The 22,919-nt window shown below is 41.2% G+C and overlaps 3 protein-coding genes across 3 annotated transcripts; all 3 read right to left on the reverse strand.

The window, feature by feature from the left end:
* Positions 1 to 1,257: 1,257 nt before the first annotated feature.
* On the reverse strand, positions 1,258 to 3,222 carry LOC311505561 (olfactomedin-4-like; the record flags this gene model as incomplete). The annotated part of the gene is made up of 5 exons (XM_084569195.1): positions 1,258 to 2,286; positions 2,372 to 2,513; positions 2,606 to 2,818; positions 2,910 to 3,077; positions 3,163 to 3,222. 5 exons carry the CDS (start codon positions 3,220 to 3,222, stop codon positions 1,490 to 1,492), a joined length of 1,380 nt encoding a protein of 459 aa, XP_084425321.1. The 3' UTR covers positions 1,258 to 1,489.
* Positions 3,223 to 7,288: 4,066 nt separating this feature from the next.
* Positions 7,289 to 9,136, reverse strand: LOC311504984 (olfactomedin-4-like; the record flags this gene model as incomplete). The annotated part of the gene is made up of 5 exons (XM_084568350.1): positions 7,289 to 8,148; positions 8,227 to 8,374; positions 8,465 to 8,677; positions 8,756 to 8,929; positions 9,041 to 9,136. 5 exons carry the CDS (start codon positions 9,134 to 9,136, stop codon positions 7,328 to 7,330), a joined length of 1,452 nt encoding a protein of 483 aa, XP_084424476.1. The 3' UTR covers positions 7,289 to 7,327.
* Positions 9,137 to 16,286: 7,150 nt separating this feature from the next.
* On the reverse strand, positions 16,287 to 18,464 carry LOC311505191 (olfactomedin-4-like). Its single transcript, XM_084568621.1, has 5 exons — positions 18,068 to 18,464; positions 17,812 to 17,979; positions 17,508 to 17,720; positions 17,274 to 17,415; positions 16,287 to 17,188 (listed from the first exon to the last, which is right to left on the reverse strand). Exons 1-5 carry the CDS (start codon positions 18,125 to 18,127, stop codon positions 16,392 to 16,394), a joined length of 1,380 nt encoding a protein of 459 aa, XP_084424747.1. The 5' UTR covers positions 18,128 to 18,464; the 3' UTR covers positions 16,287 to 16,391.
* Positions 18,465 to 22,919: the final 4,455 nt, after the last annotated feature.

Raw genomic sequence — 22,919 nt, forward strand, 5'->3', positions numbered from 1 at the left:
TAGTTAAAGCAAAAATAAAACAAAAATAAAACAAACAATACACTATGGTAAACACAGAAAAACACAATTCTGCACAAATGGGCTTTCGGATCCTGCCGTCTGTTTGCGTCGACCCCAGCAGGTCTTCTAGCCATTCTGTAGAAAAATGCAACCACAAATTGTTATTGTTTGCTTCTTTTTTACAGTACTGAATATACTATACTTTACTGTATTTACCATACACAGTACTGAAACACCTCAACACATGATCACGGAATGTTTCACAAAACTACCACTTTTGTTCGAAAAGGAGCATTAGCCACCCTGCAATACAGTACATGTGATACGGTAACGTGATATGGTACAGTACTGTAAATACTCTAGATACAGTCTGGGTAGAGTAGAGAGTTGAAGACATACCTGTTTTCCAGTCAGAATGTCCTCATTATGGATGAAACTGTGGAACGGCTTAGATTAGGGTGGACTCTCTGCCCAGCTTCCCTCACAGTCAGGCCATGGTTTATGACATGGTCCACCAAAGTTGCTCTTATGTCATCTGAAATAATGGTCCTTGCATGGCCTCTTCGACCACGTCCTCCTCTCTCTCTCTGTCTTCCTTTTCCTCTGCCTCTAGCTCTCCCTGCCTCCATGCTTGCAAAGTTGAGGTCTTTTTGTATCTGGCTGATTGGTGTTCAGTTTTCTAAGTAAGTATTTTCTGGTGTGTGTCTAAGTGCTTTCAATAAATCAATGTGTGTTGTATTTTGAATAGATGTGTTTTCCCAATGGTACCCTGAGATTTCATTTTTGAGCTCATTGTCTTATGTAGGAAATAGTGTGTAGTGTACAGCAGCAAGTGTCTTGCAGAAAGGGGCAGGTGTGTTACAGAATTTCAACTAAAGTGCAAAGCAGCGCTTTTGTTTAAGGTATGGTTACACTTTGTTTAAGGTATAGTAACAACAACTTCAAGTTATGTTACTTTGGTATAAGCAAGTGTCTATAGTGTTAAAGCAACTGGCAAAAACTGTATACTACAGTATTTGCACATTTTGTACTTGATTTTGTATACTACCCCATGGATTCTTTGGCATGTAGTTTAAAAACCCTGTTCAATCTGTGGCCCAGTGTTCAAATGTTTGTCTCTGATTAAAACACAAAGTCCCCTACACAAGTTGTAATGTCTATTGTGTCCCAATAATTTGAAGCTATTTTTTAAAAGCTATTTTGTCACTGTGGTGAATTTAAATCTTATTGTATGCCATAATTATAGCTTTGTTTGATTATATGGAAATGATTTTACACCATACACTTAACTTTCATCTATCAGCAATTTAATTGTATTATTTCCAGACATGGAAGACATTTGACATTATTTGAATGCTTCAGTTTGATTTTATTTAAGAAAAGACAGTAAAAAGTCTATGCATTACGTAACATAGCTTCATAGGGACATCAGAGGGAATACAGATCAATCGTATCAATCACAAATACGGTAGATCCCAAAAAGACAAAATCATTCATTGTTAAATTTCACATTATATGTCACATAATAGCCATTGTTGTACATGTAGAGCTTCTGATCAGTGGGATTGTAGTCCAGGTTGGTGTAACGCTCCTGGAACTTCTGGAAGTGGATGCTGAGGTCTTTCTCCTGCCCGGTCTTGGTGTCAAATGCATAGAAGATCTCCTCAGTGGTGAGATCCACTGACCTGGTGGCGTACATGACTCCACAGGCCATGAAAGCATTGCCCGCTAACTGCTTAAACACATTAGTGCTCCACTTATCCTCAATGCCAAAAGATTTCTCATTTATTTTAGCAAGTATAATTTTGCCTTTGCTCTCCTCTGAGGCGTACATTACCCACAATCCAGTTTCATCAGCTGCAAAGTCCAGGTTCTGATTGTCTGAGTACCTGTATGAGAACCTTTGACTAGCATCTGGGATCTCTCTTGACTCATATGCAGAGCTGGTGAGATTCAGTTTGATCATGCTAGGAGGTGTGTCGTGCTGGTAATAAATGACGTTATTGTGAACAATGTAATTGTTACCATTAGCTTGAAACTCATATCGCGAGTCATGGTGTATGAATGCAGACCTCAGAAGGAGCTTATCATAGTCAGAGTACAAATAGAAGTCATACACATACGAGGGACTAGTGTATGCGGCGTAGAAGTACATGGACTCATAACCCCGAATAGGTTTGGAGTCTTTGCCCCAGCCTCCATATTGATAGTCTGCTTTCAAATTAGCATTTATTTGTACCACCATTGGTTTACTGAGCATCCTGATGCCTGTGTGATTGCAGTTGCCTGGAAAGAAACAAAACATGATGGAAATGATTGGCAATGCCTAAGGTGTTCAATATTTTCCAGCCTCTTAGGTCAATAGTCTTACCAATATCTGGCTTGAGGAACGCTGGATCCTTCTGGCATTCTTCAAGCTTCCTCTGCAGCTTAGCAAACTCAATGCGGATCACTTCCAGGTTGCTCTTGTCATAAGTCTCGAGTTGGTTCACAACAAGGGTCATGTTGTGGATCTACCAACAAAAGCATATATTGAAATCCAGCAATGCAACAAAAAAAGGAAGCTTGATGTTATTTGCAATAAGGTTCACAGCGGGATTTTCACCTCAGCATACAGACTGTCGAAAACGGGCGAGGTGGAGTTGAAGGAGTCTTTGAGCTGAGACACCAGAGACTTAAACTCTTCAAGCTCAACCCTGATCAATTCAAAGTCAAGTTTGATGTACTCGTCAAGGCTGCTCTCCAGCACTGTGACTCTAACTGTCAGGTCTGCCAGATCCTCGAGATAGACCTTCAGCTTACCCTCATAGCTCACCATCTGAAAGAATGAAAAAGTAGGCATTAGTATAATAATGTTCCACCACAGGAAATGTTTTCAGACCTGATATCATGAGTGAGTCCTACTGCACCTTGTCCATTTGGATTTTCACTTCCAGGATGAGGTCCTTGCTGACTTGTTGCATATGCTGAACACGGTCGGCAGGGAATTCGGTGTCGGGTATATACACATGACAAACACACTGACCCAACTCACCCACTGACGCAGTCACATTTCCAGACTCCCAATCCTCCACTGGCTAATAATTTTTAAAAAAGTGAGTTAATTAAAACAGATGATTAGTCTGTTAGCATATTTCAAGAGAGAAGATAGGAGTCACTTACAATCCAGGCCAAAGCAGGACTGAGGGAGGGTATGAGCAGCAGCAGCAGAGTTGGCAGCATTGTGTCTAACTTCACCTTTCGAGTGTCTCCATTGGTGGCTTGGTCAGAGGGCTTTTAAAGACAACTCTTATCAGCTCCTCACCTTCTGCTGTCACACATTTATTATGAGCACCACACAGATGTTAGTTCACAAGTCAAAGCGGTGTCCTTAATTGCTTACAGTAAGTATAAAGGTTTGGATGAGAAACAAGCCATATGCAGTCATTTCTGGCAACACCTTATGTTAATGTTTGTGGACTGTCAACCATGCATGTGTTATATGATAGGATGTAGTCATTAAAAATGCAGATAGACGCTTAGTACTTTACGTAATCATCATGTTTTTGTAGTCATCATCTTAAGTCGTGGGTAAAGAGTGGGTGATTTTGAACCAAATCCACACGGTTAATTGTGTAATCTGCTGTATGTGACTCGGGTGCTTTTGAACAATACTGTTCATCAGTGTTGGGGAGTACTTACTTTGGAAAGTAGTTAATTAGGTTACAACGTTACCATCAATTAAAAGTAATCTGTTATGTTACAGCGTTACCTATGAATAAAAGTAACGCGTTAGAGTACTCATGCATTACCAAAACTTAAAAGCCATTTGCAGCGCCTCACACATGCTGCAACTTAACTGACACGGACACACAGCCTCCTTTAAATGCACCGAGAAGTCCTGACAATGAATAACGTCATTCATCCAACCAAATTAGCAGGATAACAATACCAGGGTGATAGAGTGGTGCTTGGATACAAGATGTTTTGTTTTTTTAAAAAAAAAAACATCTTGTACAGAAGCTTTTCACCAACGCAGAGTGTGCATTTTACCGTTGTTTGTGTATGTTGTTTTTGAAAATAATGTGCGTACTTCCATGATTCAAAAGCTGTCCTCTCTGCCATCTTGCCGGCGGTTCGAAAACACACACACGCACACACACACACACACACACACTTTACTTTGTAACACGTTACCCACAACACTGCTGTTCATAAGAAGCATGACCATCCTTCAGTAAAAAACAAACGTGAAGAAGTAGCACTGTCAATGGATTGAAATGAGGTAAAGAGGGAAATTAAATAAGGTGACAAGATTGTAAGAGGTGAACATTTCATTTTTCCTGCAACGTCGTTAATTCAGCTAGATAACTGATCATACAGTCCCAGACAGAATCAAATTTTCCTGGTGTACCCCTCAGATTATACTTAATTTTTACAAAGGCGTTCTAAACTTTCTCCTAATTATTTGAGGATCTGACGTTACTCCAAAAATGGCCAATTCTGCACATGGCGTCAACTTTATACTTACACCCTCTGCAATATTCATAGTCTGAAAAGGAAACTTCAGAAGGATGCAAATTTTCATAGTGAGTACATAAACTTTATTACTGATGTCATTAGAAAAGGCTGAGCCAGTGCCACAACATCAGTTGGAACCATGTGAGGGCAAGGTATGGTATATACCTCACCATGGAGTTCACCATCCAAGGAAGGGAACATTGCGCGTTGTGTTTGACTGTGGAGCAGAATTCAAAGGTGTCTCACTCAACAGTCAACTTCTACAGGGCCCAAACTTGACCAGCTCATTGGTAGGAGTCCTTATGCGGTTCAGACAAGATCCTGTGGCAATAATCGCCATTGACATACAAGCCATGTTCCACCAAGTTAAGGTGGCAGATGAACATGTGGACTTCTTAAGATTCTTGTGGTGGCCTGAAAGTAACCTCGAACGTGGTCTAGTAGAGCATCGCATGACTGTCCATTTATTTGGGGCAGTGTCTTCACCCAGCTGTGCTTGCTTTGCTCTTAGGAGGACTGCTGAGGATAACCAAACCAGCTTTCCAGCAGAAGTGAGTGACACAGTCAACAGAAACTTCTACATGGACAACCTTCTGAAGAGCCAGTCCTGAAGAGGATGCCATCATTATGGTTGAGAACCTTATAGCTCTTTGCCTAAGAGGAGGTTTCAATCTCACCAAATGGATTAGTAACAGTCGGGAAGTGCTTCAAAGCATTCCAGAATAACACAAGTCAAAGAACCTGTTTGAGCTTGATCTGGACAGAGACAAGCTACCAATGGAGAGATCTTTAGGTCTGCATTGGTGCATAGAGACAGACACTTTCAAGTTTAACTTGAAAGTCAAGGAGCAACCCCATACCAAACGTGGCTTGTTGTCTGTCATCAGTTCTGTCTGAACATCTGAAAGATGGAAACAAGTTTAATATATCGCATATCTCTTCTGGAAAAGATGGGTCGCAGAGTATCTGCCATTGTTGCAAGAACGACAAAGATGGACAAAGGAAAAAAGAAGTTTCATGCCTGCAGATGTTGTTGTAGTTGTGGATCTACAGCACCACGAGAATCCTGGTTGCTCGGAAGAGTACTGAAAACCTTCCCTGATAGGAGAGGTCCGGTACGGTCTGTTCCCAGTGTTATCGAAAGACCTGTAACAAAAATCTGTCTTTTATGTGAAGGTACAGATTAAGGGTTAATGTCAAGTTCAGGTATTGACGACAATGTTGGTTGCGAGTGATATTTCATTGTTTGGTTATTGATTAATGAATGAAAGATTTATGGCAGATTTTAGATCCAACCTCAACACCAAAATAATCATCCTTTCAACTTGAAGAATGTCAGTGCCATACAAGACACATCTGCTTTGACTTGAGATATTTTAACTTTTTTATTTTCTTTATTTTGATCTTAATTTAGATTTTTCTAGTCACATTAGAAAAACCAAAAGCCAGTAAGAGAGCAAACCCAAGACTCAATGATTTATTGATCATTCAAGTCTGAATATATTAGAGCCATATGCAGTTAAGACCATGTGTTTTTGGACAATGATTTATCAATTTACCATTTATTCATTCATTCATCTTCTGTAATTGCTTGTTCCTGTTAAGGGTCATGGGGTCTGCTGGAGCCTATCCCAGCTGTCATCGGGCAAGAGGCGGGGTACACCCTGGACAGGTTGCCAGTCTATCGCAGGGCTAACACAGAGAAACAGACAACCATTCACACTCACACTCACACCTACAGCCAATTCACCACCAATCACCAATAAACCAAGCAGGCATGTCTTTGGACAGTGGGAGGAAGCCGGAGTACCCAGAGAGAACCCATGCAGACACAAGGAGAACATGAAAAATCCACACAGAAAGGCCCAGTCGGCCCATGGAGTCAAACCCAATAACCACCTCACCACTGTGCCATCAATTTACCAAATAAATAAATAAAGTTACAGTTATATGATGAAAATGGGCACAGCTCATTTTTAATTTGAGGGTAATCACAACTAACTTGGATTAAAGGAGTAGGAACTTTAACTGTTTGTATACGCAGCCCTCTATTTTCAGGGGCTCAAATGTAATCAGACAGTTTATCCTAATCATAAGAGAAACGTTAATTTTTAATTCTTTGAAGTCCTGAACCCGTAGTCAACAGTAGTTTTGTTTGGGCCGTGCAGAATATTTTACGTCTTCAGCTTCAAATCTCCCAGGTTGCTTTTACAGTATATACATTGTTCACTGTACTGTTACGTTCCATTCAGTCACCTTTGCTTCATTTGGCTGAATCTCAGCGGACAGAATGTGCCAATAGGCTTTAAAATTCATGTAGCATATTCCAAACACCACTGGGCCAGCTCCTTTGGAAGCCAGGCGTGGTCATGCATCACGCTGCCTCCACAGTGATTTACAGGTGATGTTGTATTCTTTGGATCATGAGCCGTTCCACCAGTTGTCCATAATTTGTCATTCTGGTACACGTTGGTCTTTGTTTCATCTGTTGGAAGATTGCTGTTGAGGACAATACTTAAAAAGTGGAAGCAATGCCAACCTTTTGCATATATGGTAATGGAACCCATTTGTTAGGGTCAAGTACATAAAGATTTTAAAGAGGATTTCTTTATTACACTCTACATACAGAGACATATCCATGTCTGTTTAGTGAATTACTGATGTAGTCATAGTCTCATTTTCAGTCAGTAGAAAGAAAGACACATATGACACCTTGGTAATGCTTAAAATCATTTATTAATAATCAAGGAGAAGGAAAAAATGGAGAGCGTGATAATGATTGATTGATTGATAAGATGTAATATTTCACTAAATCACAGATAATGATTTAGGTATGAGGCTGCACAATGGCTTTAATTGTGTGGTTAAACCACAGATTGTAGTTAACATAGTAGCCATCATTGTACATGTAGAGCTTCTGGTCAGTTGGATTGTAGTCCAGGCTGGAGTACAAATTCTGGAACCTCTCAAAGAGAACACTCATGTAGCTCTCCTCTTTGGTTTTGGTGTCATACTTGTAAAATATCTCTTCGGTCTGGATATCAATCGTCCTGACTGCATACAGAACACCACACGCCATGAAGGCATTGCTCAGGCCTGGCTTATAAACACTAGTCACATATTCCTCCTCTATTCCAAAAGAAGCCTCGTTTATTTTAGCAATGACCATCTGACCGCTAGACTCCTCTGTGGCATAGGTCACCCACAAGCCGGTTTCATCAGCACTTAAGTCAAAGATCTGATCGGGGGAGCCAGTGTAAGAAAACCTGGTGCTGGCTCCAGCAATCACCCTGGACTGATATTCCATGGTGGTGAAATTCAGTTTGGCAACCGCAAATGGATTGCTTAACTGATAGTAGAGAGTATTATCACGGACGATAAAATTGTTCCCTTTACCATACCAACTGTAACTTAGGGTTTGATGCAGGAAGTGGTTTCTCAAGATGAGGTTTTTGTAGTCGACATAAAACTTAATGTCATTAAATGAAGCACTAGAGTAGCCAGAGTACCAGTACATAGACTCTCTGCCTGGAACAGGCTTTGAATCTTTCCCCCAGCTTCCAAACTTGTAGCTAGAGCTTAGATGAGCATTCAGCTGACTTACAATGGGTTTGCTAACCTTGATGATACCAGTGTGAGCGCAAGAGCCTGCGGAGAGAGAGAGGAATATTAGTTGAATGAGTCCAAATGGGAAAGAATGTTTACACGAGAGTGTGAATAGCTTACCAATGTTGGGGTTGAAAAGCTCCTGGTGGCGTCTCTCGCATTCCTCCAGTTCCAGCTGCACCTTCATGTATTCTCGGCGGGTCTTCAGAACCACATTCTTGTCGTAGCTAATCTCCAGCCTCGTCAATGTCTGGTCCATGGCTGCGACCTGAAAGATGACGTGTCCTTTTTTACCATTAGATCACCACTGCATCTGTTGCTGCGGTAACCTCCCACACATCTGCAGCCCAGGACATACCTGTACACGCAGGGACTCAAATGCAACAGTGGAGCTTTGGATGGAGAGCTGCAGCTCTTTAATCAGGGCCTCCATTTGCTTAATCTCCACCTTTTTCCCCTCAAAGTCGGCGGCATTGTAGTCGGCGGAGTTCTTCTCCATTATTTCAATTTCCGCTGACAATTGTATGATCTTTTGTGCATATGATGTCAGCTTGATTTCATAGTCCTCCACCTGGAGTTGTGTAAAAAAATCTGTTTAGTTATTTTGTTCCTTTTTTTTTTAAATTTGCTAATGCTTCCAAGATAATACCTTGCCCATCTCCAGCTCCAGCTTGTGTGAGATCTCTACAGCTGTCTGCTCCACCGCCACCAAATCTTTTATAGGAAATGTTGAGCTGGGCAGGAAGGCATCACAGGTACAGCTATCCTCACCCCCACCTCCTGTCCCATTCCTTGCACTCCCCTTGCTCCACAGGCCAACACGCTAGGGGAAAAAAAAGGGAGTCAGATGGACAGAGATCATCTTACCTCTAACGTGAGTAGAGCTTCAAAAAACAAAGATGAATCGGTTGCATCTAAGTCATGCCATACATACCCCCCAGGCCATGGCGGAGCTCAGCAGCGCTAAGAAATACAGAGTGCTGATCATTCTGGTGCTGTCAGAGTGGTTATGACTGAGATACCTGGACATTCACAACTTATATATCCTATCTCAGTATAATGCCAGATGCAGCACCTGTCTAAGTTCGCATCATTGTTAGCCTTGGCCTGGCACCATTGTTAGCCTTGGCTTGGCATCATTGTTAACAATGGTGCCTGGACATACATACTGTTATCTTAAGCAAACAGAAGTCAGAAAGTTTGAAAATTTGTTTGAATTCAACCATGAGTATCTGGGTGTGAACTAGTAATTGAGGTCTGACAAAGTTCCCAGGTATTAGGAAAAGCTTGAAGTCTGATCAAGAGTTTGCTGAATTGCATAAAATAATCAACAGCTGAATGAAATGTGCACAACTTTTATTTTTTTATTTTTTGGGATATGTGGTGAAGGTCCTCTTCATCACTTACTTAAGAACATAACTAATTACACAAAAGCATTCAATTTAACTGGACGCCATGAAATGAATAAGCCAGACACAAAGCTGAAATGTGGAATATATTTTTATTGTGTGTTTCTCTTGGTGTGGCCTCTCAGCTGCTACTGAGAAGAGCCTGTCCTGGGAAGAGAAACACATGGTAAGGTTTGTGGAGTGTTTCAGTGAAATAATTTGTATGTTGGCAAATCTGGTGCAATGAGTCTTACCTTTGCTGTCTCCTCAGGTGTTCGGCCTAAAAGAATCCGCCGGAGGTCTGAACACCTTCTTAAAGGTCCCAGGAGAAACCATTGTGATAATTGGAGAGGGGGGAAAAGCAAATGCTTGCCAACTGTAAAGGTCTGTTATGGTGAATGTTAACTGAGTAAGGGTTTTATGAGATTGGTACTAGTAGAGGTATTTGGGGGAAATATATATGTTTTTATATATGTTATTTAACCCAATATTGTATGGCGGGTCTGGGAAGGGAGCTTACCTGCTCAGTGGTAGGGCTGGAGTCATAATTAATGGCAGCTTATAAAAGGGAGCCCATGCACACAGGTGGGGTGTGTATGATTGGCAGGGCTGTGACCCAGACCTCAGGCCACAGAAGGGGCTTAATTTTCTTTTGTAATGTTTTCTTTTTAAGTCTTTTTGTTTTGTCATGCATTCTTTTGGGTGAAATAAACACTTGGTTGGTTTGCACCTCATCTCAGACTCGAGTTTCCTGTTTTAATCCAACCACTACCGGGCCATCCTAACAGGATAAGAAACAAGATAAAAATGAAAATCCTTTTTCAACTGTGTATGACAAAGAAACCAAGTGGCAAAACACAAGATAACTTCAAATCATGTGACAGTTTGTGTAGGATCCCTCGAGTCTTTATCTGAACGTTTCTTTGGTTTCTTTTTCTTCACTTCCTTGCTTTTCACTGCTAGCACGGCCTCAGCTTGCTGTGGCCCATCTTTGGATTGGAGCAATTACCCTGAGCAGAGATGGACTTGCCCGGAGCAGAGCGAGGGGAGTCAGCCAGCAGTTTGGGTTGGGAGTAGGAGTGCACTGGGTAACTGGCTGGACGGTAGGGCGTGGTGCCCCCCAGCATGGGCAGGTGTAATTGTTGTAATTGCCTCTACAGCGCTCTGGAAGGTTTTGAGGATGCGGTCACTCTTCTGCTTCTCTTTTTTCTGACGGGATTCAAACTTCCTCAGCTGGCGGTGGTGATCTCTCATCATTTGTTTTCTTTTATCTGCCAGTACCCTGCACAGAAGCATCAGATAAGACCTATTAAACTGCTTTATTGAGTTTTGAAGGCATCATTCAGGGTAAAGATCTGGACAAATTCCCAGCTCATAACACACTTCAGTTCAGTTATACCAGTGTTAAGACCAGGGAGTGTAAAAACACAAAGCAACCATATCTCTGCTCTGTAAAGCAATTTAGATGGCCAGTTTGTGAGCATAATCAAACAATTTAGGGAAAATTCTCACCTGTAGTCCACCATTCCTGTCCTGTCACGATCAAGTCTCTGAATCAGCTCCTCAATGTGGTATCGATCCAAAGGAATGCTAGATTGCTAACATAGTTTCACACAAAAAGAAGAAAAAGAATCAGTTCAATGTCCCTTTTATCTTTTTTAATGAGTAGTTGCAGGGTAAACCTGAAAATCCTGCAAACTCAGTGACTCTTTGCTGTTCTATATATCAATATGACGGGAAACCTGAACAGCCCTCCTGAAGTCAGCAAAGGGGACTCGCATGGTGCATATCTTTGTCTATGTTCCGAAAGAAGTCCCACAGACGCAGCTTGCGATGATCAAGATAATCCTAAAGGAACATTGGTAGAAAAAGGTATAGTCAGTTTACTCAGAAAAGGAATTATGAATATATGTCATTTTTATTAAATAATTGAGTTAGAATTTGGATGCATCTGTTTGGTTAACATGGATGACTTTCATTGGCTCGATGCGTTTCGGTGGCTTCTTAGCAACAAAGCCTCCTACTCCTCTGTACTGTACATTCAGACCAGGATGCTCCTGACATGTCTCTTCCAAGAGATGCACAAAGTTCTCATTTACCTGCACGTTCTGTTCAGAGGAAAGACGACACACATATTTCAAAGGATGCATTCTGCTTCAAAAGAACCCATGCAGTGTTTAGCTAGTAATACTGCTTTTAACATGACAGGTCATGCCACAATCACTCACACATATGTTGATCTCCTCCAAGGCGGTTTTAAGTGTGTTCTTCACCACAAGCCAGCTACAAATGTAAAACGGTCAGACATCAACTTACAAAGCCTCTGAGGCCATGCTGGTGATCAGTGTTGGGTATAGTTACTTTGGGAAGTAGTTAATTAGGTTACAACGTTACCATCAATTAAAAGTAATCTGTTACGTTACAACGTTACCTATGAATAAAAGTAACGCGTTAGAGTACTCATGCGTTGCCAAAAATTAAAAGCAGCGCCTTGCACATGCTGCAACTTAACTGACACGGACACACAGTCTCCTTTAAATGCACCGAAAAGGCCTGACAATGAATAACGTCATTCATCCAAGCAAATTAACTCTGCAGGATAACAATACCAGGGTGATAGAGTGGTGCTTGGATACAAGATGTTTTTTTTTAAATTGGAAGTGGAATTTTTTGCAGTCGACAGAAGCTTTTCACCAACACAGAGTGTGCATCTTACCGTTATGTTGTTCTTGTCCTTTTCGCTGGCGAATTGAAAATAATGTGGGTACTTCCACGATTCAAAAGCTGTCCTCTCTGCCATCTTGCCGGCGGTTCGAAAACACTCACACACATACACACACACACACACACACACACCCCCACTCACACACACACACACACAGGTAACGTGGCTCAGCAGGGAACAGACGCATCATCACAGCGCTGCGCCTGAGGTCCAGCACCTCGAGGCCTTCATTGTTTGCTGTACAAAAAAAGACAAGGCTCTTGTGTATATAAGGCTCTTGTGTATACAAGGCTTGTGTGTATACATATAATATATATGATGTAACATTCATAATCAAAAACATTTAAACACAGTGATATTAAAAACTAGTGAATTAACCCAGCAGCTGTCCCAAATGCTCTCCTCCTCTTCTGCAAATCTCATTATGACTCAGGTCCAGTTCCTTTATCCTGGAGTTGGTCTGAATGTGAAAATAATGGTGCCATTACAAAATGACAAAGCATAATAATTGTTATTATTCATATAATTTGTCAAACATCAGGGGTTGGCTCATTAGTAACTTATCTCGATCAAGTTTTCTCTTTCCTCCGGGCTTAACGTCTCTTCTTCACTGGTAGAGAAGACCCAGTGGAAGCGTGTACGAGGCGGCGTCTGTATTTGAGGCGCCATCTGGTGTAGTCACTAACTGTGTCATTACAACTGATGCCGCAGAGGACACATTTTTATAATTTTCAAAGATTAATCTAAGGGCCACTTCGAGTTACACAGGCCGCCAGTTGCCCATCTCTGCTCCAGACGTTGAGCCAGAGGGATCTTCTGAACTTGCTGACCAGGAAGCTCCGGGACCATCACATAAGTACATTAGGTGTTATGCTGGTAAGTGACTGTGATGTTAAATAAGCATTATTTTTAGTGTTTTTTTGTTTTCATTGTTGCACTTTAAAATAAATGTTTTTCTTATTTAAAGTAAACATTTTTATAAACACTCAAAATCTTTTTTTTTTTTTTTTTTTTTTATTGACATATAGAGAATTGTTGTTTTCCTTGTAACAGTTATCAGTTTCACTTGCCTGTGTGGCTCAACTTAAGATGCTCATGAAGCGTAATAGATTGTGGCATCTTATATCATACCCCAAAAACCAACCACAGATACATTTTGCACTGAATGCAGTCGTTTTGCACAGACTCCAGTAGTGCACAATTGTCATTTTCTATATTTATATTACTTACTTGCCCATTTTTTATACTCACTTAGCTAATTTTATTCTATTTTTATACTCTTACTGTTTCTGCTTTGGCTTGCACCGGGACCAGGGTAACTAATTTCGTTCCACCTCATGTACCAACATGTGTAATGACAATAAAACTCCTTGAATCGATCTATGGGTTTGGAATCTCTTCATCATAGTTTGACAAACTAGCGGCCCCCAAACAGCATCTTGCTTAGGGCCCCCACAAAGCTAGAAACAGCCCTGAGGTCACACATTCAGTACACACACATCATCCTGGGTCCAGCCACAGAGTCGACATCATTTAAGGAGTGTGATGAAAGACACAAAGCCATCTTCAGCCTCCTCCATCATTACCCACCGTTTCTTCAACGTGCATTTCACATAGCCAGTGAGTTGGAAGCTCATAATGATACATCAGTTGCACGGACCGCACATAAAATCGCGGGTACACGCGATCGTATCGTATGCATCGTATCTCACCAGGTACAATGTGTGTATCTGCACACTCTACCTGGTGAGAGCTGAGCATGTCCTGACTCCTCTGCCCCGGTGGCAGCCCATGCCTTCAGCAGCCAGGACACATTCATCCTTGGAGCAGGAGAGGAGGAGAGAGCTCAGACGAGGCTCCTGATTGGCTGAGCATGATGTCACTTTAGGGTACCATTCCGCACGCAGCGCTCACTTCCTCCCTTCTCATCCTGACAGATGCTGGAGGATTTAAAGAGACAGTGCTGTTTTTGTGTGCACTGACTGAAGGCCATTTTAACCCTGACTTTTCTATTCATATTTTAATGTTTACTATTGACAGATCCCATTCAGATCCCACTCTCAAGATATAATGATTTCTGGATTTGTTTGATGTCTCTGTGAATGGAGGGATCACCCTGCCCTGAATTCTTAATCTGCTGTTGGTGTTGGGTACCAGATGGAGCCAGGCTCCAACCACAGCACAAAGGAGAGCTGCCCTCTCCAAGGGAGGGCCAGCTTACAGAAGGGGAAAGAAACTACCAAATGGTCCTGAGAGAGCTGGAAATGAGGGCCCTCAGATCAGACACCACAACCTTATTCAAAAAGCAGAGTTTTGGATAAGGTTTTATGTTATATATTATTTTGAAGACTTTTACCCAAAGTGAATCACAATACAGCCTTCTTCACTGGTAGAGAAGACCCAGTGGAAGCGTGTACGAGGCGGCGTCTGCATTTGAGGCGCCATCTAGTGTAGTGGCCAACTGTCATTAGGACACATTTTTATAATTTTCAAAAATTAATCTAAGGGCCACTTCGAGTTACACGGGCCGCCAGTTGCCTGGTATATATATGGTGTTGCCATGAACAACGTAATTATTACCGGTACCTTTGTGGCAGACCATGGTGCGTGAAGGACGACCTCTGAAGGAGTTTGTCATAGTTAGAATACAAATAGAATTCATACACGGAGGGAGTGCTGTATGCACCATACCAGTGCATTCATTCAAAATCTCAGACTGGACTACACAGCCTGTTTACCAGCTACTCCACGTGACTGTCTAATAAACTCACCAATATCAGGCTTAATGAACTCTTGATCCTCCTGGCACTCTTCCAGCTTAGCAAACTCAATGCGGATCACTGCCAGGTTGCTCTTGACGTCAATAAAACAACAGAAGATGTTCCACAAACTCTTTTCACCTCAGTGTACAGACTGTCCAGCGTGGGCAAGGAGGTTCTCTGAGCTGTCAGGCAGGAACACACTGCAAACACACTCCAGTCCTCCGCCAGAAATGGTCACATTGCCCGTCTCCCAGTCCTCCACTGGCTGAAAGCAAATTCCGTCATTCGGCTATTGTATTATACAATTTCACAATACTGAACATCATTGGAACTTACCAGCCACGCCAGTGCAGGATCAGTATGGGAAAGAGCAGCAGTAAAGTCAAAGGCATTCTGTCTCTGTCAGTAGTGTGTCTGGTCGATTCAGAAGGGACGCACATATTCTATTCTTATCTCTTTTAGCCCACCTGCAGCATGTGACATCATTTCACAGTCATTTCATCAGCATCTATGAGATCAGTGCAGGTGTGCATACTATGCATACTGGACATGGACTATTACAGTTTTATAATTTATGACTGTCTTCTTTTCTTTGGACTGTACATTTTGATAAAATTGTCAAGACGCTGAACCCTGAAACATTGGATAAATCTTATTTTAATTTAAGGAAATACCTTGATGTTTGCACAATTATGTTTGCTGTTAAGAATATCATCTGAGTGGTCTACTCCTTGTACAAAGACATCATATTGTTTATATTGCTATGGCAGCAGCTACATGTTTGCATTAAGAGAAATTTCTCTTTGGAGAGGTATCGTATCGTATCGTTTCGTATCGTTTCGTCTGGTGTGATGAGAATTTACTTCCTGCTGCAGTGTACTGTGCATTGTTTGCCAAATACATTAGATTACATCCACTCACAAGTAGTCAAGTCAATTTTGAATACAAAGCACATTTAAAAGCAACAAATCGACAATAAGCAAATTATTGCACAAATGTTTCCATTAAAGCTTGGGGAAGATTATTATAAGTGTCGAGGAAGCAACATAAACAAAATGGACGAAGAACAATAATGCAGAAAAAGTGACCCTTTTATTTCCCACAACACACAAGTGAACTATACAGTGCTATGTACAAAAGAAATGAAGTTCGTCTTCAAGATGAACTCAAGCCAGAACAACAAACAAAAACCCAGCTATTTTCCCAGCAATTTTCCAATTGTATTATTTCCATACATGTAAAATGAAGACATTTGACGTTATTTGAATGCTTCAGTTTGATTTTATTCAAGAAAAGACAGTAAAAAGTCTATGCATTACATAACATAGCTTCATAGGGCTTCAGTGACAACAGAGGGAATACAGATCAATCGTATCAATCACAAATACGGTAGATCCCAAAAAGACAAAATCATTCATTGTTAAATTTCACATTATATGAAACATAATAGCCATTGTTGTACATGTAGAGCTTCTGATCAGTGGGATTGTAGTCCAGGTTGGTGTAACTCTCCTGGATCTTATGGAAGCGGATGTTGAGGTGTTTCTCCTGCCTGGTCTTGGTGTCAAATGCATAGAAGATCTCCTCAGTGGTGAGATCCACTGACCTGGTGGCGTACATGACTCCACAGGCCATGAAAGCATTCCCTGCTAACTGCTTGAACACACCAGTGCTCCACTGATCCTCAATGCCAAAAGCTTTCTCATTTATTTTAGCAAGTATAATTTTGCCTTTGCTCTCCTCTGAGGCATACATTACCCACAATCCAGTTTCATCAGCTGCAAAGTCCAGGTTCTGATTGTTTGAGTAATTGTATGAGAAACTTTGACTAGCATCTACGATCACTCTTGAGTCATATTCAGAGCTGGTCAGATTCAGTTTGGTCATGCTGAAAGGTGAGTTATGCTGGTAATAAATGGTGTTACTGTGAACAATGTAATTGTTACCAGTACCTGCCCACCCACTTGCCATGTCATGATGTTTGAATGCAGACCTCAGAAGGAGCTTATCATAGTCAGAGTAGAAGTCAAAGTCATACACATACGAGGGACTAGTGTATGCAGCGTAGAAGTACATGGACTCATAACCCCGAATAGGTTTGGAGTCTTTGCCCCAGCCTCCATATTGATAGCTTGTACTCAAATGAGCGTTTATATGCATCACCATTGGTTTGCTGAGGTTCATGATGCCTGTGTGATTGCAGTTGCCTGGAAAGAAACAAAACACGATTGAAATGATTGGCAATGTCTAAGGTGTTCAGTATTTTCCGGCCTTTTAGGTCAGTTGTCTTACCAATATCTGGCTCGAAGAACTCTGGATCCTTCTGGCATTCTTCCAGCTTCCTCTGCAGGTTAGAAAACTCAGTGCGGATCACTTCCAGGTTGTTCTTGTCATAAATCTCGAGTTGGTTCACAACAAGGGTCATGTTGTGGATCTACAAATAAAACCGTATATTGAAATCCAGTAATGCAACAAAAAAAGGAATCATGATGTTATTTGCAATAAGGTTCACGGCAGGATTTTCACCTCAGCATACAGACTGTCGAAAACAGACGAGGTGGACTTGAAGGAGTCTTTGAGCTGAGACACCAGAGACTCAAACTCTTCAAGCTCAACCCTGATCAATTCAAAGTCAAGTTTGATGTATTTGTCAAGGCTGCTCTCCAGCACTGTGACTCTAACTGTCAGGTCTGCCAGATCCTCCAGATAGACCTCCAGCTTACCCTCATAGCTCACCATCTGAAAGAATGAAAAAGTAGCCATTAGTATAATGATGTCCTACCACAGCAAATGTTTTCAGACCTGATGCTATGAGTGAGTCCTACTGCACCTTGTTCATTTGGATTTTCACTTCCAGGATGAGGTCCTTGCTGACTTGTTGCATATGCTGAACACGGTCGGCAGGGAAGTTGGTGTCAGGCGCATACACATGACAAACACATTGACCCGGCTCACCCACTGACACAGTCCCATTCCCAGACTCCCAATCCTCCACTGGCTAATAATTAAAAAGAAAAAAGTGAGTTAATTAAAATAGATGATTATTCAGTTTGCATATTTCAAGAGAGAAGATAGGAGTCACTTACAATCCAGGCCAAAGCAGGACTGAGGGAGGGTATGAGCAGCAGCAGCAGAGTTGGCAGCATTGTGTCTAACTTCACCTTTCAAGTGTCTCCATTGGTGGCTTGGTTAGAGCGTTTTTAAAGACAACTCTTATCAGCTCCTCACCTTCTGCTGTCGCACATTTATTATGAGCACCACACATGAGCAGATGTTAGTTCACAAGTCAAGGCGGTGTCCTTAATTGCTTACAGTAAGTATAAAGGTTTGGATGAGAAACAAGCCATATGCAGTCATTTCTGGCAACACCTTATGTTAATGTTTGTGGACTGGTAACCATGCATGTGTTATATGATAGGATGTAGTCATTAAAACTGCAGAGAGATGCTTAATGCTTTACGTAGTCATCATGTTTTTGTAGTCATCATCTTAAATCTTGGGTAAAGAGTGGGTGATTTGAACCAAATCCACGTGGTTAGTTGTGTAATCTGCTGTATGTGACTCGGGTGCTTTTGAACAATACTGTTCATAAGAATGAAACATTGTCTTCCACGTGTTTTTATTTACTTGACAAGGAAAAGTGCATACTTTTTTTCCCCTTCCCAAAAATAAGACCCCCACAATCCTATAGTAAAATAATAATAATAACAATAATAAAAATTAAAAATTAAAATTACAAATCCTTCCTTCTACTGTTAGCAGATAAACAAATAAATAAGTACACAGAAGACAGCAACATGTGGAAAAGTAGCACTGTCTATGGATTGAAATGAGGTAAAGAGGGAAACGAAATTGTAAGAGGTGAACATTTAATTTTCCCTGTAACATCTTTAATTCAGCTCGACAACTGATCATACAGGTCCAGACAGAATCAAATTGTCTAGGTGTCCTCCTCAGATTATATTTAAAGAGTCTACAGCATGAGGTCTTTAAGCCACAAGGAGGCTTTGGGTGCAAGTGGTGACTTCCACTCTAACAAGATTCTTCTGTGTGCTAATAAGGATGCAAAAAACTTTCTCCTAATTATTTGAAGATCTGACATTACTCCAAAAATGGCCAATTCTGCACATGGTGTCAACTATATACTCAGACCCTCTGCAATATGTATAAAATAATTGTCCAGTAGTCTTGTAAGCAAGGACATGACCAAAACATGTGTGTCATGTTTGCTGGTGTTTTGTGACATCTATTGCATGAATCTGCGACATTGGAATAAATTTTGGAAAGTTTGGAATTGATAAAATAGATACGGTGGACAACCTTAAATTGTATCAAATTAAACCTGGAGCAAGATGTACTGTTATTTACTTGAGTTAATGCAGAGCCCCAGTCACTGTCACCTATAACTTTGCGAAGTTCATCTTCCCAGTCTTTTCTGATTTTATCAAGAGATGTCTCGCCAAGATGGGAGATTAGGGTGTAAACGTTTGAGATAAGACTTTTCTGATGTGTGGGAATGTCCAAAATTGAGTCAATTAGTTAGGTGGAATATTGGGGAAAGAGGTGCTATTTAACTTTTTTTTTTTTTTTTTTTTTTTAAATCTTTCACATAGTTCACTGAAGCTAGCAAAAACACTATTAGTATAGAGGTCCCTTACCTTGACAAGGCCTGAACTCTGCCATAGAGAAAAGGCTGTGTCTGTGCTGGGAGGGAGAAAGAGATGATTGTTATGGATGGATTAGACTCCAGGGATTAGACAATCCCTGGAGTCCAAACGTATATCTAAATTGAAACCAGATCTTAAGGGTGGAGGGTGGTGGAGCAGGGATGGGCAACCTAAATGATGGAGGGGGCCACAATTTTTCATCGACACTACCTGAGGGCCACATAGGACCACGCACTTAACCAGATAAAACTGCCATTTTAAATATGTATGTGTGTTTATTGAAGCAAACCAAAAATAAGCACTTACTGTGATTTTTTTTATTATTATTAATTTGTGCATTTTTACACTAAGAAAGAGTTCAACATTTTCCCTGTATACCCACTACCTCACCACTACCAGCAGTGGGCACTGGTAAAAAGTCGCTGTTGTTTGCGTACTTTTGATTTAAGGTCCGCTGCGATAGCAGCCCTTGCAGCTTCAGTATACTTCTCGTATTTAGCTTTGTGCAACGTGTTGTAGCGGCAACTTAAATTGAAATCTTTCATGGCAGATAACGTCTCTAAGCAGACTAATCACAAAGGTTTGCCTCTACATTATGTGAACAGATAATCTTCTTCCCATTTCACAAGTTTTCTCTTTCCTCTGCTCTTAGCCATGGCTCAACGTGTCTTCTTCACTGGTAGAGAAGACCCGGTGGAAGCGTTTACGAGGCGACGTCTGCGTTAGAGGCGCCATGTAGTGTAGTGGCCAACTGTGTCATTACAACTGATGCCATTACATCAGTGCCGCAGAGGATACATTTTAATAATTTTCAAATATTAATCTAAGGGCCACTTTGAGTTACACGGGCCGCCAGTTGCCCATCCCTGATCCAGAGAGTCATTTTGTGTGTGTTAGCTGCCCAATAGTAGAATCGTAAGGTAGGGAATGACAAACCACCTATAGACTATGCAAATTATTCCACCTTTCCAGATCTGATTTAAGCTTGTCGATTAGGGGTGGAAAGTTGTTCTTGTAAAGATCTGATCGCTTACGGCAGATATGCACACCTAAATACTTAAAGCTGTTTTTAGACATTTTTGATGGGAGATACTCATCTGGGATCCCAAGGGCCAAGTTATTTACAGCACAGTGGGATAGATAAAGGTTCAATAGCCACTGCGAACAACAGCAGGCTCAAAGGGCACACTTGGCAGGCTCTTCTACTGAGTGTGAAATATTGGGATTTCGTACCATTAGTTCTTACGGCTAGCCTAGAATCTAGACGCGCCCCTAGCGGCAGCAAATTACATTTGCTTCCAGGGGCAGTCTAGTCACTCTCCGTTGACTTGAGATTTCGAAAAATCCAAGATGGATCAGGCCAATCACGAGTCGGTGGGCGGGCTTAACATAATGACGACTGACCTGCGACCATAAATTCCGTGAATTACGCGTGAATTCCCCATCCTGCTAGAACTACCAGAGCGATGGCTGCTGCTAGCGAACAACTTTCTTTCGAATTGGCTTTGGCCGCCACTCTGAAAGACTTGAAGTTAAGCTTTTCTTCTTTCAAGGAACTCTCTTTTCCGTCGCTCTGACTACGTCACCTTCTTCGTTGCTCTGATTGGTTGTAGCGCTATCCTATTGTGTGGAGAGGGAGTTTGAAAGACAACCGTTTATCCCACCCCTCCGGTTGAGCCCTGTCTATGGAGAGTGCCCAGACCCTACATTTAATGTGGGTCTGGCTCGTCAGGCTAGCTTACGGCCGCTTTAGGGGAAGAGTATAAAAGTGTAATCCAAGATATATATTTAGACCCAATGCAGAACCTCTCTAAGACCTCAAACAGATAACTCCACTCCACTCGATCAAAAGCCTTCTCGGCATCCAATGAGACCACCACTTCTGGTATCTCCTCGGATGCTGCAGAAAAAAAGAATATCGAGGAGGCGGCGAATGTTGGAGAAAGGGTGTCGGTTTTTCATAAATCCAGTTTGGTTGAGCAAGATGATGCTTGGCATAATCGATTCAAGTCGTCGGGCCAGTGCTTTAGCTAAAATCTTATAATCAACATTTAAAAGAGAAATGGGATGATAAGAACTACAGTCAGAATCTTCTTTACCCGCTTTTAGTAATATCAGGTACGTTTGATTGTTACATAAAAGGGCTAGGCAAAATGATTGAAAGATTAGTTGTTGATAGTCACTGAATGGTGAGAAAAACAGGGTTGCGCTGTGGCAGTGTGGAGGGGGGTGACTCCAGGACACTGGAATTCACTGTTAAGCCTTCTTGAGGTGTCGTTGGCCTAACTTAAAACCCCAATGACATGCTGCATACTGCTGTTGACTAGGCCAGGTATCTGATGTCTTCATGTTGGTTATGATATTTCTTTGTTTGGTTAGCTGCTAAGCGGGCCATACAAGCCAGTAGCATTTGCTTACCTTATATTTCACAAGGTTTGAATTTTCCACTGTCGGTGGGCCATACAAGCCAGGAGCATTTATTGAGTTCATTTAGATTGTAGGCTTAATCGTCATATCTCATGACTGTAGGTTTGTTAGGATTTCTCAGTTGGACAGGACCTCTAAATGTGTTTTGCCTGGGATCTTGGCACAAGGGATTGTAACATCTAATCCTGTGTTTTAATGAATGAAAGATTTATGGCAGATTTTAGATCCAACCTCAACACCAAAATAATCATTCCTTCAACTTGAAGAATGCCAGTGCCATACAAGACACATCTGCTTTGACTTGAGATATTTTAACTTTTTTTTATTTTCTTTATTTTGAAATTAATTTAGATTCATTTTAGTCACATTAGAAAAAACAAAAACCAGTCAGAGAGCAAAACCCAAGATTCAATGATTTATTGATCATTCAAGTCTAAATATCTTAGAGCCATATGCAGTTAGGACCATATGTTTTTGGACAATGATTTATCAATTTACCAAATAAATAAATGAACAGAGTTACAGTTATATGATGAAAATGGGCACAGCTCATTTTTAATTTGAGGGTATTCACAACTAACTTGGATTAAAGACGTAGGAACTGTAATTGTTTGTATACGCAGTCCTCTATTTTCAGGGGCTCAAATGTAATCAGACAGTTTACCCTAATCATAAGTGAAATGTTAATTTTTAATTCTTTGAAGTCCTGAACCCGTAGTCAACAGTAGTGTTGTTTGGGCCGTGCAGAATATTTTACGTCTTCAGCTTCAAATCTCCCGGGTTGCTTTTACAATATATACATTGTCCACTGTACTGTTAAGCTCCATTCAGTCGACTTTGCTGC

This window comes from Chelon labrosus (assembly GCF_963514085.1).
Source record: "Chelon labrosus genome assembly, chromosome: 20".
Taxonomy (NCBI): Eukaryota; Metazoa; Chordata; class Actinopteri; order Mugiliformes; family Mugilidae; genus Chelon; species Chelon labrosus.

Excerpts from the sequence above, each read along its gene's own strand:
- LOC311505191 (XM_084568621.1), bottom strand. The coding sequence starts at position 18,127 with ATGCTGCCAACTCTGCTGCTGCTGCTCATACCCTCCCTCAGTCCTGCT. Across the intron at positions 17,980-18,067 it reads GTCCTGCTTTGGCCTGGATT|CCAGTGGAGGATTGGGAGTC; the intron begins GTAAGTGACTCC and ends TTTAATTATTAG. Across the intron at positions 17,416-17,507 it reads TCGACAGTCTGTATGCTGAG|ATCCACAACATGACCCTTGT; the intron begins GTGAAAATCCTG and ends TTTTATTTGTAG.